This window comes from Thunnus thynnus, chromosome 3 (genome assembly GCF_963924715.1).
Source record: "Thunnus thynnus chromosome 3, fThuThy2.1, whole genome shotgun sequence".
Classification (NCBI taxonomy): domain Eukaryota; kingdom Metazoa; phylum Chordata; class Actinopteri; order Scombriformes; family Scombridae; genus Thunnus; species Thunnus thynnus.
In genome coordinates, this window is record NC_089519.1 from 3,948,279 (window position 1) to 3,968,039 (window position 19,761).

Below are 19,761 nucleotides of genomic sequence, written 5' to 3' on the forward strand. Positions count from 1 at the left end.
GTCAAACATGGTTAAAGTATGTGATAAGAACCATTAAAATAATACATTTGAGGAAAATGTGATATAATAGATAACATTAATTCTTAATTAAGAATGAAATACATTTATTTTATTCTTGAACACTATAAAAGATTCACCTGGTATAGCAAACTAATAAACGTTGGTGGTCGAACACCGAGTTAAACTCTGTTAGAAACAATAACACATGCACACACACACACAATTAGGTGGTTACAGCAACAACAAAAATAAGAGTTAGCACTCCTAATCCTACAGACAACAGCAGTGGAGGGGAAAAATGTTCTTGGGTCAAATCCAGATTAGCTTTCCAGGCTACATACTAAATCCAGACCTGCAGGACTTCCCAAAGCTGTTCTTGCCAAGGAACATACATTACATTGGGAAATCAAAAATAAGATTTCTTTCCAGATTGGATATATTTTATATTAATGTTGGACAGCCTTCAGTTGTCAACATCTGTAAAGACAAAAATAAATCAGAGTGGAGATTCTACAGCTCTGGCTCACCATATCAAGTAACCTGATCTGATTTATGTATATTGAGTCGATGCCAAAGCATTCTTCTTAGATTCCCTCAAAACATACAGTTACCTTACTGTTACTCTGACCCAACCACTCCGCTTCAATTCTCCTCATCGTCTTCTTCCACAGACTTTTCCCTCATTCTCTTAATAGAAAATTGTGAATAATTAAGCAATAATATCTCTTACAAAGTACATAAAGTTCTGGGTGCAGTGCAAGCACACGTGGCATAAGTGCTTCTTAAAGATGGCCGAACCTTTACTGTCAGTTCAAGATTGAGAAAGACAAATAACTTATTGCATATACAACCAAATCCATGCCCCTTTCCAGACAAAGAGAGAAAAAAACGTACTTTCTGTCCAACTCACTACAGATAGGAATGAAGCAAAGAGTTTAAACTATTACCGATCAATCTTTGTTTATACCGTAGATGGGTACGTGTGCAATATAGACCTCCAAGACTTGTGATCAATGGGATGAAAAGAGTCAACTTGGCAACTACTGTCATTGTATTCTTAATATGGAAGGCCATAAGGAGTGTAAAAAATAGCTGTAGCAGTGCTAGTGCCATTGGTATGTTCTGCATTTTATTACTGGGGACAAACCGAGTCCCGCTCAGGCAGAATGTGTGAAAACCAGTAAGGTATCACAGGCTCTGAGGGGGGAGAGCGTATAGACAGCCCAACATGTACAGAATTTAATATAGAATAAAGGCAGAGGGAGCGGAGAGCGAATCTGACCTTCTAACCAAAGCAATGTGAAATCTTGCACTAAAAAGGCTGAAAATTGGAGCCCCAGCAAAAAGAGGCAACTTGCCAAAATCAGACCTACGTCCTACTGTGAGTTCATCAACTTTCGACCCTTCAAAATGTTCTCAATAAATTGGCTTGGTCTTTATGTCCTAAACTGTTTTTTGCCCAGGAGACCAATATAAATCATAGAGGATCATTTGTAGTTTAAAAACAGACATATAATGTTTTCAGGGTTCTTATGATACGTAATATAGGACAGCGTGGCCCCTGGCAGCGTCAGTGTCATGTGGGAATAAACCCCACCTCCTAAAAGCTGAAGGGGCTGGATATGGGGGTGTGGCGAGGTGGAATTCTGCCAAGCCCACACTCCCATCTGCTTTCTGTGGCATGTTAGCCATTTCCTGAAGCAGAGGAAGAGGCCAGGGGTCGCTGGCAGGGAACACACTCCTCCAAGAGGGTGGGGATCCAGAAGAGGGAACAGAATTATGTAAAAGAAGGAGGGGATCTGAGGCTGATGTTGACAGGACTGAAGACGTATTAGGAAACAGGTGTGTGTTTTAAAATGAAAGCGTGCGTCTAGAAAGGCCAGATGTATTGGTAGTTATCGGCAAAGGATAAAAGGCACCGTCGACGTGTGCATGAATGCTTGCAAAATTCAGAAACATAACTGGGTTTCATTATAATTCTAATGAACAAGCTGAAATTAGCAATTATTTTCATTATCCATTTATCTGGTCTACAAAATGTGGAAAATTGTGGAAAAATGCCCATCACAAGTCCCCAGATTCAAAGTTGACGTCTTCAAAATTTCTCGATTTGTATGACCAGCAGTCCAAAACCCAAAGATTTCTAGTTTACCATCACAAAAGACAAAATAAAAAACAGATAATTTTAAAATTTGACAACTGGAACTCCTGAATTTTTGCCACCTTTGCTTGAAAATGTACTTAATTTCTGTCCATGAACTGATTTGTTAATCGACTTATTGTGGCAGCTCCAATTATGCTGCTTTTTCCACCCAAATGATTAACACTAACTTTATTTTGTAATTGATCCGCTTAAAGTGGCCCTACGCCAACATACCTATTGTCATGCATATTTTCACCATATAACTATCATCTGATTCTCCAGCGCAACCCTTTTACCTGCATTCCCCCCTTCATGGCTCTTTCTTTCTCTCTACTGTTCCCAACTCTTAAAAATGAGGCTTCCTTTTCCCTCATTCCTTCTTCTTCTACCACCTTTTCCCCTCCATCTTGCACCAATGCCTATGGCTTGGTTGCCAGTTGGTCCTTAGGGTCCTTTGGGGTGATCACTCCTTGTAACAGACCGTCGACACAGACTTCTGTACAGGGAACATTCACAGCACACACACGGCCCCAGTGAAAACAGCTCCTCCTGCCACTGAGTCAGGCACATAGTTTCATAGGGGCATTTGTGGAGTGTAATGGTCATCTTGTTCTAGTCTTTCTGTAGTCCACGGCCTCTGAGGTCAACGGAGAATATAATGACCATATGTTGTTGTAACTTTACTAGGCAATGTGGCCAGAAAATGAGGAGCTTTTTTTTTTTTCCTGCATCCGTTTTGGTTTTCTTTGACTATTACATTATTCATAGAGTTTATTTGAAATACCAATGATTTGCATTTACATTTCTAAGACTGACAGAAAGTGGAATGAGAGCGTCCTTGATAGAAAAAAAAGAAAATTAGGTTTCAAGAATTAAGTTATATAGATTCACAAAAGGCTAAACCTGAAAGAGATTACTATGGTAAAGTAAGAAAAGAAACACTCTAAATGATGTGTCAGCCTTTATATAGCCACGATTGGCAGAAAAATAATGAATTAGACAAACTCTAATTCACAGAGGACACTGTTCAGAAATAAGTCATGGTGTGCAAAACTATTTAGCAAACCCCATCTTCTAATATCCAAAAAAGGCAGAATCTGTTATTTGAGAATGCAAGAATTCATATCAGTGAGTTTTCTTTTCTCCTCCCAAAAAAAAAAAATCTCATACTGTATGAATATGTCTTTGGTGATGCCTGTGGTATGGAATGTCTAAAATCTCACTCTACTGGATGTTTTGTTACCATGTAAAACAGCTCAAAAGGTTTACAGATGGGCGTTTCTGCACACAGAAAAGAGACGAGAAGAGACATTGCTGAAACACTTGTCATATCAGTGTTTCAAGAACAATAGATTCTGCATGGTTTCAAATTTCAGATGGTGCATGACCTCTTACACGAATCAATTTTAACCACACACACACTCATTTAATCATACAACATTTGTTTCCTAATGAGGCATTAGTAGAGCACGGTGACACATCAGACCGGCGCTCCTGTGTACTTACAGATCATAATGTTGATTCCATTTTGGGTCCAGCGTATTTCTCACAGTGTCTGTAGAGTGGCATTGTCCTGAGCCATCCACCACCACTTTGGCAAAGGGATCCGGCAACCCTGTTAAACCAAAGCAGAGGAGACAGAAGCAAGGTTTTGTTTAGCAACTGTACAAACCTCGTGAGGTCACCGATACCTCTTTCATGGAGGAAACACCTGTGTGACGGCCCGTTTATATGACATTCACATTTCTCTTAACCTTAAAATGACAGAAAAATACATACATACTATTTATCTTGCAGGTCAGGTAGCTTAAACAAAGTGATTTGTGAGCTGTAAGTGTTTTTCCAACTCTTTTAATAAATAACAACATGGCAAATAAATATTATTAACAAGACTCTCTACTATGTGAATCCTTGGGAGTGCATGTGCTGCAATATGTGGAACGGCTACAGTATAAGACAAGTCTTTCCACCATATCTTACTCAACTGGAAATCTGATAAGGGACTCTTCACGGTGTGTTTATCAAGCTTTCTCTGTGTGACTGTGCATGAGAGTATGTGTATTTTACAATTGTTAGTGTATACACCTCTGGGCACCGATACTTCCCTCAAGTCAAACCTGTTAGGTCACTCTTGTGCTTTCTTGGGACTTCCTTCTTTGTGGTTGTGTGTTTAGGTGTATGTGTGCATGTTAGAAGATGTGAATCAGCTATTGTCTGTATCGATGACTTCACTGTTAATGGAGAACCAACCTACTGGCTCCACATGCTACAGTTGCAACTCAGTAATTTTAACCAGCAATTAAGGTAAAAGATGTGGGCTGCTTAAGGCTATTCTTTTGTAAAAACTGTCTCATCAGTGGAACTTAATAATACATCTCCACTTACATTAGCGGCAGGGAATGGCTTTCTATCCTGATAGCCTAAACAGAGGTTGACGAAAAGGCCTAAAGCTAAATGTTAACTAACAGTAAGTTAGAAGCCATAGAGAAAACATTGTGCAACTTCCTCCCTCCAATGCCCTCTAGCAGTCAGGATTTCAGCCGCTGAGAGTTCACGTGCATTTGTGTTTTATCCCTTCAAAGTCCCATCTCACTATTCTGGTTTGGGTCTCTTTAATTTCTATATAGTGTCATTAGCTTGTGTCCCAATAAAGATAAAGCCTGGCTAGGCAAGGTTTGCTTGTACCACCTATAAAAGTATTCAACTCTTTATTTTCCTCTATACAAAATTAGTATGATTTGATATGAAATGTGACACATTTTAACAAGAAAAGTGCAAAAATCACTGGATGAAATGTCTTTTTGTCTACACTTTTTCTTCATGTAACTGCCATTAGGGATTGGTCCTGAGCTGGACTACAAGAAGTGTTTTTAATTGAGTCTAGTGCTTCCGTACTAGTGGACCCAATACATATTACTAGAAGTTAGGTTAGCAGTGGCTCCTTGTGCGTGCCAGGCCTCCTGGTCTGTAGAACAGACAGGCAGCTCCTGAGGGACTTCATTTACAGCAAGGCTTCAAAAGCTAGCAAGCTGCCACTGCAGACAAAGCCCATTCTAATACACGAGGGAGGGAATGGGACAAGAATAGCAACACGTCAAAAAAAGCTCTACTTACGGAAGAAGTCTTTCTTTGCCAGGTTCTTTGCACACAGGACTGGAAGAGAAGAAATACAAAAGAGATGTTAATGTCAGGTTAAAAACCAGATGGGCACGAATTAAAAACAGAGAAAAAATAAATACACAAAGAATAGGACAAATCATTGTTTGCACAAAAACCTTTGCTTTCACCAAATATGGTGTATAGTCAGCTTTAAGTCATTTTTCCAAAGGGTCACTGATAGGATATATTGAAATTAACAAAGACATAAGCAGCACTCCAAGAGAGGCTGATCTTACATCTTCATTTATTCTTGAAACACAGCAGTAATGGCAAATTTGTCTCAGTCTTTTCTCATCATCATCATATGTTTTGCATAATGTTGGTGCATCATCAGCCTTTAATTTGTCTTTAATATCTCTCACCCTGCTAGTGATATTACCAATTCTCACAAAAGATTCAACAATTTAATATTTGCTACATTTATAAATTACAGTTGGTGAGCATATTTAGCGACATTTTGATTAGGCTAACTGTACTTCTCTCAACACTTTTAGCAAGCGCTTTGCTAACCCAAACACTTCATTATTCATCAATTTCCGTCTTAGCTGTAAAACTTGACACAGTTTCCTTTAAGTAATTACTGCTGTCTTATTGCCTACATATGGTTTGTCCATCCTCACTGTCCCATTACAGGCCAGGAGACCAGTTTTAAGAGTTTCTCTTCATAAAATATTAAGCAGACAAGCACTCTTTCCTGTATGAAGCAAGTCCTTGGGGGTTTGCATCAGAGACAACATACAATAGCTTTCGACAGAGACAGAGAAACTAAGAGAGTAGGACTGTGTTTGGCTGTGTCCTGATGAGGTGCTCCTTTTTTCACTGTCTTTTTTTTTTTATAACTGTCCTTAAAAGTCTCTCTCCTGGTGTGTTGGAGGGCCAAAGTGAAAGGAAGCAGGCCAATGCTTTGTTTGGAGCTGGCTAGACAATCCTGTGGCAATCTAGTGCGAGACAAAGCAGGCTAAGCATCAACAATTAAGAGCAGTGACTGAGAAAACTAAGAAGATAAATGTAGTAAAAACAAAAATGAACATAAAAAAGGAGTTAAATAAGCATCACAGACTACCAAGGAACAGTCCAACATCCAAATCACTCGTCTCTCCATGTAGATGATGCTAAACACTAGGCAAAAAGGCAGAAAAACAAAGCAGTGTAATAACTTACACAAACACTGTTAAGTTTCTTTGCAAGCCCTCCAACTCATTCATCCATTATCTGTATCCACTTCTTTCTATTTATGGTCATGGACAGTCACTTTCACTTCATTAATACACATACAGGTGACACCTCTCTTTTCCAACCTTAGTCTCTGAGCACAAGGGCAACTGCCTCACTTAATCTGGAACTACAAGATTTATGTATAAATTAAACAAAAGAAGTAGATCTTCTGCAGTGCCCTGGCAGCTCAATGGGCTATAAAGGCATATAACATCTGCCCGAAAACTGGAGGTATAAATACAAATCACATCCTTGTCATCTTCTTTGTCCTTTGACGCAATATTTTCTGCCACTTTCCCCTCTACTTTTGCTTAATAAAGCAGAAATAAATCCCATAAGATTAGATGTAAAAAAATTCTGCTCTACCCCGCCTCAGATGCAATCTATTATTACTGATAACCAGACAGAGGAGGCCTAAAAAGGGAATGTTGTCCAACATCTATGGAAATGTAAAGTCTGTAGTGGAAATGCTGCTGCATGTTGCTGTAGGCATGCACTTGGCTCATTTAGAAAATAACCTCAGCTATGAACACACTGGGTAGCTTAAAGGACAATTCCTGTGTAGTTAACTGACAGAGCTGGTGCAATTTTTGTTTTTTTTTGACAATTTCAGATGTTTAACACAGAAAGGTATCGTGATGTAGGGATAAAGTAGCCTGACTGCCAGCATAAAAATGGGGCTGCAACTTATGATTGTTTTCATTATCAATTAATTGATAAACCAATTAGTCATTTAATCTATAAAACGTCAGAAAATGGTGATAAATGTTGATCACTCATTCCCAAAGCCCAAGATGCAACCTGCAATGTCTTGTTTTGTCAAACACTGACCTCCTTCTTCATTTAAGAAACATGTCAGCAAATAGAAATCTTACTTAAGCCTACATTGTAAAAGGCATTATCTAAATTTAAATTTTGTGTCTTATAAAGACAATTCATCAAAAAGCTGCTTTGTCATATCAGAGGTTTGGTTATTACTCCAGCTTTCAAGCGCAAAGACCCCTATGCCATAACAGTGTTGTGTTCAAGACATGTACATGGATTACACAATAGATTGTGTCAGAGTGTGTGAACCCGCCACGAATGAGAAAAAGCACCACTTCCGAAAAAGATATAGACAGGCCTGGGAAACCAACCTAGCATTACACCCATTCAATGCGGAGACCTTGACAGTGACCAAAATGACACGGCCAAACAAATCAGACAGAATCACAACATGGGAACGGACAATCTCAACACATACCAAATTACAATGACTGGGCTGACTGGATGAACACTAACCATCAGCTTGTCATGGGAAATTACACTGCCAAAACCGACAGTATGGGAGCAGGCCAAATCAGAGGAATCCAGGAAAGCCTCCTGTGGGACAAACGGACACCATGTTGTCGGCAGACAGAAGAAGAACAGGAGAAACAGAGGCCTGAAATGCTGGCATGTGGACAGAGAATCCAACTCAGGGACAAAATCAGCCACCAAAGTTTAAGTGGGTCATCATCCTACGCCTAAACCCTTGCCTTAAAGATGTATGAATAATCCTATTTCAAGCATATGTGTTCCAGAGTATTGGCAGTAGAGGTTTAGTGGCAAACTTCTTTCTATTTATTGGTGTGGATTTATTAATTCTTAATACTGAACACAACTATCCCTGGCTTTAGTTCATTTCCGATATAATCTGTAACAACCAGAGGCTCCGGGTAATGACCAACTACCCTAAACCAGTGTATTTATGGGGCAGTTTCTCTGGAATCATGCTAATAAATTACTCCAATATGTTTTGAACAATGTGCATCTGGTAGAAATTGACTTGTAGTGGGTGCTCTCCACTGCGGAGGAGGCAAAACTGGAAAGTCAAGAGTCAAGAGCAACTGGACTTGTTTTAGGAAAGTTGCTTGTAGGTTTAACTGAGTATGTAGAGCACTAACAGAGATTTGGCACTCTAGTTAACAAACTATGCTAATGAAGATTAAGGGATTTACCTGCACACTGCTCCAGTGTCTCTGCCACAATGACCACAGAGGGAAAAGCCTCTCACTATTATCAATAGCCTCCCAACAACTGTGCTGCCACATGATGATGAAAAGGTTCAGAGGTACTACCAGTGGGTATTGGTAAGTAAAGTAGGTAATAGGTAGGTAATAAAGTCTATGAATGGGCTAAGGGTGATCAAAATTGATCTGAACAAGTTGACAAAAATGACTTAAACACACAATATGTAACTTCTGCCGTGAGGAGTCTCTCAATCAAAACATTGACAGACGACAGAGTTTGATGACATTATGAAGTAGCGCAGGATCATGGGAGTTGTTGCCTTCATTGTTAAACAATCAGTCTCTCCCGGTTAGGATTCTTTCAGTGTTCATCATTTAGGAGGTTTTTACTGGGAGTCAAATTATCTGCAGAGGTCTCCTCCTCTCCAAAACAAACAAACCCGGTGATTAAAACCAGTAAAAACACTGAATAAAGCAGTTTCACATTAAAATTCAGTATTTCTCTCACACTGTTCAGTGGACAAAAGACGCTAGGCGCAAGGTAAAGCCATTTCAACTCGTGTCTGGGCTTATGCAGACTCTATCACTGTGGACCCTAGCATCACTGAGGAATCAAAGCTCCTCTTAGCACCCTGAGGGGATCCAGCAGTGTTGAATAGCTGCCACGTGAGCAGGCAGACCATGGTGACCCAGGGCTGGCAAAGAACCAGACCGATTCAGATCCTATCATGGAAAGATAGGTCAACTAGGAATCAGTAAACGATCAGGCAACCCTGGGGTGAAGCTGCCCTCGGTGCTGTCCATGGATCATCGTCCCCACCACAACCCCTCACTTTAACAGTAAGAGTAGGGACAATAAATCTAGCTGCACACCAGTGTGCAAACAAATAAGCAGAGAACCAGATGTCAACCCCCATCAATTGGTGTTACATCACCAGGGACTCTTCTAAACATTTTTGGGGTCGGATGCTGCCAATCCATTATCTCTAATGACAACTCTTAGATAAAAATGTGGTAATTAATTCCCTGTTTTAGATGGACGAGGTTCATGAGAACGTCAGAGTGACTGTTGTGAGTGAACCACAATCTTGTACAAAAACCAAAGGGCTAAAATAATATGGCTGATCCATATCCCAGAGTTAAAATCAAATCTGTTGGTTACTAATTACAAGCAAACCTTAAGTGGCATAGTCTCACAACTAAAGCCCTGTTTCCACCAAAAGTTCCAGGTACTTTGGACCCAGAGGAACTAACCTCAGGGACTAAACTAAATCATGCAAATTAGAACCATTAGGAATTTAAAAATGATGACAGCAATTAGACATGCAGTATTAACATATGAGGAAACAACAGACACAGATTTGTCCTGTTGTTTTTATTTACTGCTGCATGAGTTGGATGTAATGAATGAATGAGAAGGAGAAATGCAGAGGAGGAAAATGAAACTGAAACTAAGAGCGTGTGTCTCCACGGTAAAACATCTGTTGAATGTTTGAAGGTTAATCATTTCTTCTTCAGAACGAAACTGTCGTGAAACAATCAGAAAATAACATTTTATTGTCTCATTCACTTTTTTAAAATTGAGTTGGGAAGCCAACAACAATGCCTTACTTTACTTTTAACGTTAAAAAACTAAGAGAAATGTCCTCCCCTTGTCCTAAACTGGTCCTAAATTGATATAAGAGTACTTCCATGTTTTATGAATGAAGCGGTACATAAGATGAAGCACCCGTGCTGTGTGTGTTTGACCAATCAGTGACGTCATCCCTGAAAACCCCACCCAAAAGTTCCTGTACTTTTGCAAAGTACTTCCCCCCCGAGCAGGGACTTTTTGGGGGGATAAAACAATCTTCCTGGAACTTAATTTAGACGCTGATCCTTCCAGTGGAAACACAGGTAGAGGAACTGAGTTCTTCAAAAGGTTCTTAGTACCTACCTGGGGTAAGTTCCTGCAGTTGAAACGTGGTTTGCCACAGACAGGTAGGTCTAGGTAGCTGATCTACCCACCAGGTTAGAGATATTGACTAAAAACAACTCACAGATCTAAAAGTTTATGTTCATATCAAGAAGTATGAATGCATGTATCAAATACATGACTTACACACTCTTATCTACAGTATATGCATACAAACATATATTCAAAAAGTAACCTACAAAGCCCACAGTGTTCTAGTTACTTTAAGCTCATTATACAACACAGCTTAAAAACAAACAAGAATGAAGAAATTCTCACACGCGACTAGTGGCAGATTTACTGTACAGGCTCATTGCATTGTTTCCTTCATTTCAGGAAACTCAATGAAAAATCTGGGAAGATTTATTAATATGACAGTGATAACTATTTTGTACAGTGGGGGAGTCCTGAGTGACTTAGGGAGGACACAAGGAGGTCTGGCTTGTTGCTACAAGGGCACTGACCCCGGCCCAGAACTACCACAGGTTCACATCATGTTCTCATTTTCAAACATCAAGGCTGAGACCTACATATAAGGCGTTTTAGTGCAACAATAAAATGACATATTTCTTTAATCAAATAAAACCCACACATAAAAGTATTTGGTCAAAATCTAATAGTACTCATATTCACAGTCCATTGCTGTGAGCATTAATCAAAAACAAAAATCAGCTTCGAGAAGAGAAGAAAACTCAGATTAATTACAGTTTTTTAGTGAATATTAAGTGATTTAATCACTCGACCACCCACAATTGCCCTCATTTTAAACCAAGCTGTGATAGTAGTTAAAAGGTCAAATAGGGGTCCACTGTGCTCCATTGTTTATTAGAAGGATTTGAAACAGCTGCTGTTTTGGGACCATTTGTAGGTGAGACACCCCATTCCACAGTCTGACACAAGCCATAAATCAAACTAACAGTCACACCAAACCAAGCCTATCCATCTAAGCAATTAACATATGGGGATAATACCTTTACCACCGTCTGGCTGAGGGACGTGAAGACAGACAGTGGTCTGTCTTTGTGAACAATATGTTTTTAGGTTTCAGAGGTCAACCGTAGCTTCTCATCCCCAGGGGAACTGGCAGTATATCACTTAAACCTACACCTTCATTAAACTTGCAAACCTTCATTTGAAGAGCATAAAAACAAGGATATAAAAGTAAACACACTGTTTTTTTGGTTTGGTGTCTCAGTACCTTAAGTTATTATGTGTCAATGTTTTTCAAAAAAAAAGTCATCTTATTGTGTGGATACCATGCTTGCCCTGTTGCTGCATGTTGACCCTAAATACATGTGATATAATGTAGTGTAATACTATGCAATCGTATTTTGAAGTACAAAAAAACCCACTCTGCAATAGGACATAATGTATACTAAACATAAACACAGTCCAACTGGTGCAATTTACATAAATCACTGATCAGTGATACATAATAATTGCATCGTGTATTACATAAAGCTAGTCTCTTATTATTCATTACAAAACATGCACAGTGTGCCTCTGACAACAAAGGGCGGCGGTTAGTGTGGCGGGAGCTCTGTAACGTCTCCATCTGTCTGAATACAAAGGTCAGGCTGAAGGTTGGCATTAGTTCTGGTCAAAAGGTGAGAGTCTGTAAACAGGCAGGGGGAGAGGGGGTGACAGGGGAATCCCACTTGTTTTCTCAAGGGAGTCTCCAAGCTGCCATTTGCAATGGCTGCTTAAAGCATCACTTTATTCATTGGGACAAAGGGTTGGGGGGTGGATCCTTTAAACCCAACAGGGAGGTCTCTTTGGAAACTGACCGTAATTTAGACTGATACTGCTTTTACAGATGTAAAAGAGCAGCACAATGCTCAAAATGAACAAATGCACATTTCTGAAGACACTTAACTCTGAGTAGTATGAATCTGTGATTCATTCATTTGCTTTTATTCACTCTGATTAAGAGATCAGAACTGTGGGAGCTGTGTAAACATTTGCAGCAAAAGCAGAAGGTTCACAGCTAAATTCTCATTATAAGGTATACTTGAACTCTTTTTATACTTTTTTTTTTAATTCATTGTATTTTTTTAGAAAAACTACTTTTGTGATAGTGTTTGCTAATGTAGGAGTGTGATTTGAGTGAGGATAAAAGCCAATCAAAAGACAATCATTGACTGAAGATCCTTGCACTGTAAATCATTGTGGGAAGTTAATATTTTGTTTCTAAAGAAAGGGGATAACAAGACTAGGGACGTGAACTGTATTTAATTTCACAACAGTGGCTCTAGCCTCTTGCACTGGGTTAACATTATCAAACCACAGAGCTGGGCTGCTCTGCCCTAGACCGAAGGGTTTGGGGTCAGTAACTCCAGTAGACGATTGCGCGATTGTTCAGTGCCAGCTCCATGGTCAAGTACAGCCATTTTGTGGTCCATTGGTTCAATTAATTCTCTGGCAGCACTACCAGGACATGACAGTCAACTCGCACAAGAGCATCAGCATCCAGTTACTGGGGTTTGGGTGCTGATGCTGTTTTTGAAGAACACCGTTTTAAAGTAGCATTGGTCCTAGGATCTTTCTATTTCATCCTCAGTTTTAGTGCACATTTGATTCTAGTGCGTCTGGCAAGTATTTCATAAGGACAAGTTATAAAAGAAGTAGTAAGTTATGTGTTTAAACTACGTGATAAATGTTCAATGGGATTGCACAGGTGTACCTAATAAAGTGCTTACTCAGTGTATGAGCCAAACACTGCAAAAGGCTTCTGATAACTTTGCATGTCTAGTGGACTTTGAATCTATGAATACACTAAATATATGTACAGTACATTGGGTGGCTGTGATCTGCTCCAGCAGGCTCAGCAAAGCATGAACACAATGCAGCTGCTTCCAGTGAACATTACGTGTACCTCAATTCACACGTTTAATGTAACGGGGAACAAGCCAATTTTCACTTTTCATATTTTCCACCTGCAAGCACAGCAGATTGAAGTGAACAAGGTTCAAAACACTGTGCATGCTTGCATCTGTCAAGATTTCACCTTTGTGTCATTAAACTACTCAACCCACATCCTGCTTCTACTTAGAATCATAAAGAGGAAATGCTCCTTTACCTCTTTTGGAACAAGTTAATAATGATGCAATTTTTAATCTTACAAGGTAACCAACCTTCTAGTGGCACTGAGTTTCAAAGTCAAATCATTAGCATGATTCAATAAATTAAGATGTTTGTTAATTGTTATGCTGGTATTTAATCGATACAACATTACACTCATACATGTGAAGTGTTAGCAAATATTTGCATGGCCGACAGTGTGGTTGAGGGTTGTTTAAAAGTAAATCTTCAACAGTGAAGAGTGAGTTAGGTTGCATAAAAAGCCTGAAAAAGGCTCAAGTTTCACAGCTAAAACCCCCCTTAGGACAACATCTTTAAGGGTTAAAAAAGATTCTTGAAAATTGTTTTGGAAAACCTGTTTCTTTTTAAAATTCTTTCTGACAGGCAAATAAGAGTAAACTAATCTGCAACAAGACAATAAGAGACGATAGTAAACAGAAAGGTTCAGTGACCTCGCTGTCACCACCTCGTAACAGGAACTGGAATATAACCTGGTGGAGTGCAATTAAATGCAACCCAACCAGAGTGAAGAAGGTGTTAAATGTAAGTTATGAGCCTTTGAGACATCTTTGACGGTGTGGTGTCAAGTTTGACTACATCTAACTAAATCATTTTAAAGCTCCCTGTAATGGAGAGCAATCAAGCCAATACAACAAGCTGACAACATTGAAGTGTAGGATGATAGTGGGGGATGTGGTTGTCTCCGAACAAGTTGATCTTGAACATGAATCTTTCCTTCCTTGAAGCATGCAATGACCTAAAAATTACATGCCTCTCTAAGTATGCAGTATGCGGTTATTTATGATAACAATGTTTTGGACCTCAGGTAGTTTTACTAACAGAGAATTGTACCAAAACATCATCAAAGTGGGAAGATTAATAATACAGAGAAAAAGTCATCCTTGAAAGAAACATCCTTACTTCTCCAAAATCTAGGTTACCAAGTCATGAAATGTGCATGTGGCCCAAAGCCAGAAATTGATTCCACTTACCTTAACACACACTTCAACTGATGCCAGCCAATGTGCACTCTGAGCTATTTCACAGGAGTCCTATAATTTCAATATTCAAAATGTCCTTCCTATTTTATTTCTATTTCTATGTGTGGAAATCTGACATTTTCACATCACAAACAATGAACAGCATTAAAACACTAGTCTTACAAGAAAAACATGAGACTCATGTTGGCTATGTGAAGGTTGAGGAGGTGCGGTAACTGGGCGGAGACATGAAAAATATTCCTCAGAGGAGGTTGTATTGAAGAAAAAAAAACAAAAAGTAGTAATGTTTAGTATGTAGGCCTATAAGAACGAAATGTATGTAACGAGATAAATATAAAGAAATATAGATGAGAATGTGAAAAATGCTGTTTTCTTTGAGCAGTTTCCAAGCATATCAAGGCCTAAATTGTTAAATCCCTTGCAATATATACACATTTCTCTGTATGCATATACATTTCAGCAAATCTCTTTACTAATTGATTTGGCAATTAATAAAAAAAAAATGCAAAAAGTGCTCCTAATACACCCTATGAGTCATTAATGAGTCATTCAGAGTGAAATAAGAAGGCCAACATCCTTCGCTTTTGCCCCTCTTATGAATCTTGTTACAGCACCATGCTGTCTCATTCACAGCATTGTTCGACAATTAAACAAAACACTTCCTCTCCCCTTCCTCACGCCTCCCTGGCAGCCTCATTCACCGAGGCAGCGTTCAGACCAAATCAGGCAATGCGTGAAAAATGGCAGCCCTCACATTCATTTGAACGGGGGCAGTGCGTTTCCGCAATGGGAGCGGGGGGGACTGCGTAGGGCTCAGCAAAAAAACTGCAGCGGATGTCCGGCTAAAAGTTGAACCAAGCTCAGCTTTTGCCGGAACACAACCTGACATCAGCCACATTGACCAATCACATGCATGTAACAGCACATTCTTGGTATGTGACATGAACGCTGTATTTGGCTTTTTTTACCTCATGATCATCATAAGAAAAGATAAAACAGTTGCCGCCGTGATAACTTTCCAGAGTTGTAAAATCCAGTCTGTGAGTATTACAAACTGCTGTGTGGTGTTCTTCTGATAAGTCCTTAAACAAATTAATCAGTAACTCCAACTTCCTAGATCGTATTTCATCGCCTCCGGTACCTCCAACAATCTTTACGTGTTGGCAAAATGTCAAGCACGAGTACTCAGAGGCAACGTGACCAACTTGACATTCCTGCAACAACTACACACTGCAAAATATAATGATGGTGTGGTATAAATTAGCATTTATGGGCCTCCAAAACTAGACAATATTGCCAAAGTAGGGATCTAAGCTACATTTTCCTCTGAAAAGCCATTACTAGATTTCCCAACCTCCCTCTCTCTCCAGCCCAGTAAATGCTCGGGATGCCAATTATGTCATTCATTTGAGAGGCCAGCAGTCTACAGCTGACACTCCCCCCTCCCCCCCCTCCTTTACCTCCTCTCCCGCTCCCCAAGGAGACGCCAACAATCTGGAGTCAGGAATCTGGAGTGGAGCGTGTAGTCACTATACAGGGGAGGAGGGTTGTGTGGTGGAGAGGGTGAGAAGGTAAAGAAGAAATGTTCATCTGCAGACAGAAATCTACAGTGGAATGGAGAAGGAGGGAGGAATGTGAGGTGGGGAGGAGAGAGGTCTATCTAGAGTCACAAATCTGTGGAACGCAGACAGTAGAGGAGGAGAGAGGGAGAAAATATGGGAAAGCGGAGGGAGTGAAAGAAAGGGGAGAAGTTAATTTGCACCAGGGAATTTTGACAGTGATGACGTTCTGGCAACGGTTGGAAACACTGAGGGAGGAGTAGCAGGGATGGTGAGGAGAGATAAGAGGAGATGACAGAGGAGAGAAGAGCGGGGATGCAACAAATGAACAAAATAGACCAGAATTTAGTTTGGAAATTATGGTGAGCACACAGGAAATCTAGCATTTGTCAGTTCACTTACAAGCCCGCCAGTCACCCAGATTGCTTTATTAGGAGGGTGTCTCGCTGGCTGACATTTACCTGCTGTCCATAAAAAGTTCAACCATTTTCAACTCTGGTCAGCTGTGTTGTATTATTTTCATGCTCTGCAATATCTAAAGCAATCTCATCAACCAATACGTATGCCTCTCTGAAATACATATATGTGTCTGTAAATGGGGCCTGGGGTCACATTACGATATTAAAACTTGGCAGCAATTACATCTTCAGCTATAGCTATACAGCCCGATCCATGTAACCAAGGGTAAAACGTACAAAGTAACCTGGTCTTTACCCTTAGCTCACTGACTGCTGGCATAGTATCCTGAGAATGTATCAACAAAAATGTCCAGAGATGGATAGGAGGTGATGTGTAGACCTAGCTGAGTTTTAAGGTGGAGGCAAGCAGCCACATAATGGAACAGATTATAGGAGAGTTTGGATGGTAGGAAAGAAAGTATGGAAGAAAGGTGACGTGGAGCAGGGAGAAAAAGATCCAGGCATGGATAAGGAAATAAAAGCATTAAGGAGGAGGAAATAAGTCAGAAGGAGTCAAGCTGATCTAAAGACTGAGTCACAAAGTATATGCAATACTCACACAGGAAGCATTCAGCTTGAATCGGGTACAGACAGGTGTAATATCACACCACTTCAAAGTCATAGCTCATTAAGTATACTTATGGCTGCGCAATAGCTGCACATGTTTTAACAGATTGAAGTTTGTCCGACTGACCGTACTGTATATGATTCATGCAACAATTGTCTCAGGAATGCAGCACGACAATTCCTGTCAGCGGTTGATAGTAAGAGATCCTTGAATATGAATCACACAAGGTCGAACTGTGTGGGTTTGGGACTGCGAGAGGGTTACGAGAGAAGACAGCGATGACACGGAAAGCGTGTGTATTGTGATTATGTGCGTTGGAGGTTTGTTTGATATTCACCCGAGCTGCAATCACTGCCTGCAGCTCTTCACCTACCAAAGTTCACAGGTGCAAACAATTTTAAAATGTCGATTTAGACCATCTTGGTTTCTTGGTTACATTAATCTTAACTTTTTATGCTTTGGTTTTAATTTGCAACCAGTTGGAAACATGGCTTGCAGAGTGAATAAACATTTTTTTTTTGTCCTTGTGATAATTACATAATCTTAAAAAACAACAATAGCTGAGAGGATGCTCTACTAGCAGGCGTCACAGCTTATCTCCTTGCTTCAAACAACAAACTGCTATATCAGTCCTCCAGGAGTACAGTGTGTATCTGTGCATGAAAATAACAGACCGTGCTACATTTGTTTGTTTGTGTGTGTTGGTGTGTGTGTGTGTGTGTGTATTCAGTCCAATATGGACGCCAGAATTCATTTGCTAACTCTCTCGGTAGGAAATATTAGACGTTAGAAGCAAGGGAATGAGAAAAGACAGGGGCAGAGGGGGATGACGACCATGATTATGAAGTGGAACACAGTATTCAAACGCTGAGGTGGTGAGAGCACTAAGAGGAGGAAGAGAGGAGAACAATACAGAGAACTGCAGTGATGGATGAGGTGATAGAGACGAATAAGACAGAAGAAGGCTGAGAGATGAGATAGGAGCAAACCCGACGACGACAAGGGACAGCATGCACACAGACACAGACGTTAGATTTCATAGCTTGATTTCAAGAAATGCCACAATGATGAGGCTAGATGCAAGGCAGGGGGCACGACCTCTTGTTTATTACTGGACGGTAAATACTTTTTGGATTAATCTAAGCAAACTCCTGCTTTGATAGTGTTTTAAAAAGCTATTTTATCCTCTGCCAACAACAGAAAAAAAAGATCCCCATTGCTTAACCACATCCTTTTGCATCCTTTCAGCATCCTGTGTTATGTCTGACAGTTAAATCTGGTTTATTGTCAACATTTACTGGAACTTGTTCAGGTTACTAAAACTCTAGTTTTAAAAAGGCTCGTGCTCTTCCTGTCTTTGAATCATCCTCTTCTTTTACAGATTAAGTCATTCTTCAGCTGTCAAGTATCAAATTAATTAAAATTCACCCACAAAATCCATGTTGTCCACAGATGCTGATGTAAGGTGCAGATGTTAGGAATTTTGGCAGTTATAGCAGAGTGATATTATGCACGTAGTCAGATGAGGTACCAGATATATACCGTAATTATAATCACTCTCAGAAGTTCTTTTGTTCAATCACAACAAATATGAACAGGTGCAAAGCAGACCAGAAGGGGGTGGTGGTGGTGGGCGGGGGGGAATTGAAATCTGGTTCAAAATCAAACAAACAGTCGCAGTGTGAAAATGGCCCAACTGTGAGTTAGACTCCAATGGAAAGAAACTGAACCAGTAATAGTGTACTATCTCAAACAAATGATGTGCCATCGTCTTCTCTTATACATAGGGGCCATATGACTGACCATATGTCACCAGTCACCCACAGGCCCACCACCCACAGACAATATGGCCACTGGGTAAAGGCCAAGTCATTAGACTCTGTCAATGTCTTAATAACAAGTTGTACAAAGCATCTATCTATGTACGTAGCTATGGTGTTTACAGAGCCAGAAGAGGAAGCTACTGTGACGTCGGAGGTAAAAGTGACAGACAGTGAGAAAGAGCAACAGAGAGAGAGAGAGAGACGGGGCAGTGCCATGTTCTCTGGCGCTCTGAGTGTGAATAACACACAAGAGAGGTTACTTGAGGCTGCACTCGTCTCTGTGTTAATAAAGATATTCAGTTGAGCCTGGCAGACTTTGATGGTGGAGTCTGGGGCTTTTTTTGTTGTTTGTGGGTGGAGGCATCTGTAACAACACAGCAAGAGCCTGACACTGACCATATTTATCTTAATGGCCATCTACCAACTACTGGGATTCTTCAATACGGTGGATTTATGCTTTAGCAAAAAATACATGTCCCAAATCTCAACAATGGGTTGTGTCAACCTGTGCATCAAGCGAGCAGCATGTTTCAGCCTTAACTTGAACCGAATGTTAAGTAAGCGTGGGTTATCATAGTTTGATTAAAACTACCGTATTTATACTTTTTTATCAATTTCATCCAATGGATCAGAGCTTAGTAATTGACCTCCACAAGTTTTTTTCCCCCAGATTTCATTTTCAATCATTATGATGTTATGTTGCACAGTGCTTTTCCCTTGCGGCCATCTCTGGGACACTCAATAAAACACTCTGCTTTGGGCTGTTGTTTTTACAGCTATATTGAGAAACAGATGCAAATAGTAAATTT

The 19,761-nt window shown here is 40.0% G+C and overlaps 1 protein-coding gene across 3 annotated transcripts in view; it reads right to left on the reverse strand.

Annotated features, from left to right (window-relative positions):
* Nucleotides 1–19,761, reverse strand: part of LOC137175580 (E3 ubiquitin-protein ligase SMURF2-like) — a 65,615-nt gene that overhangs the window by 33,242 nt on the left and 12,612 nt on the right. For all 3 annotated transcript variants that reach the window (XM_067581351.1, XM_067581344.1, XM_067581336.1), the window contains exons 2-3: nt 5,258–5,296; nt 3,650–3,758 (exon numbers count right to left, since the gene is read on the reverse strand). In XM_067581351.1, coding sequence (XP_067437452.1) covers nt 3,650–3,758; nt 5,258–5,296 — 148 coding nt within the window. The remainder of the gene's footprint in view (nt 1–3,649; nt 3,759–5,257; nt 5,297–19,761) is intronic.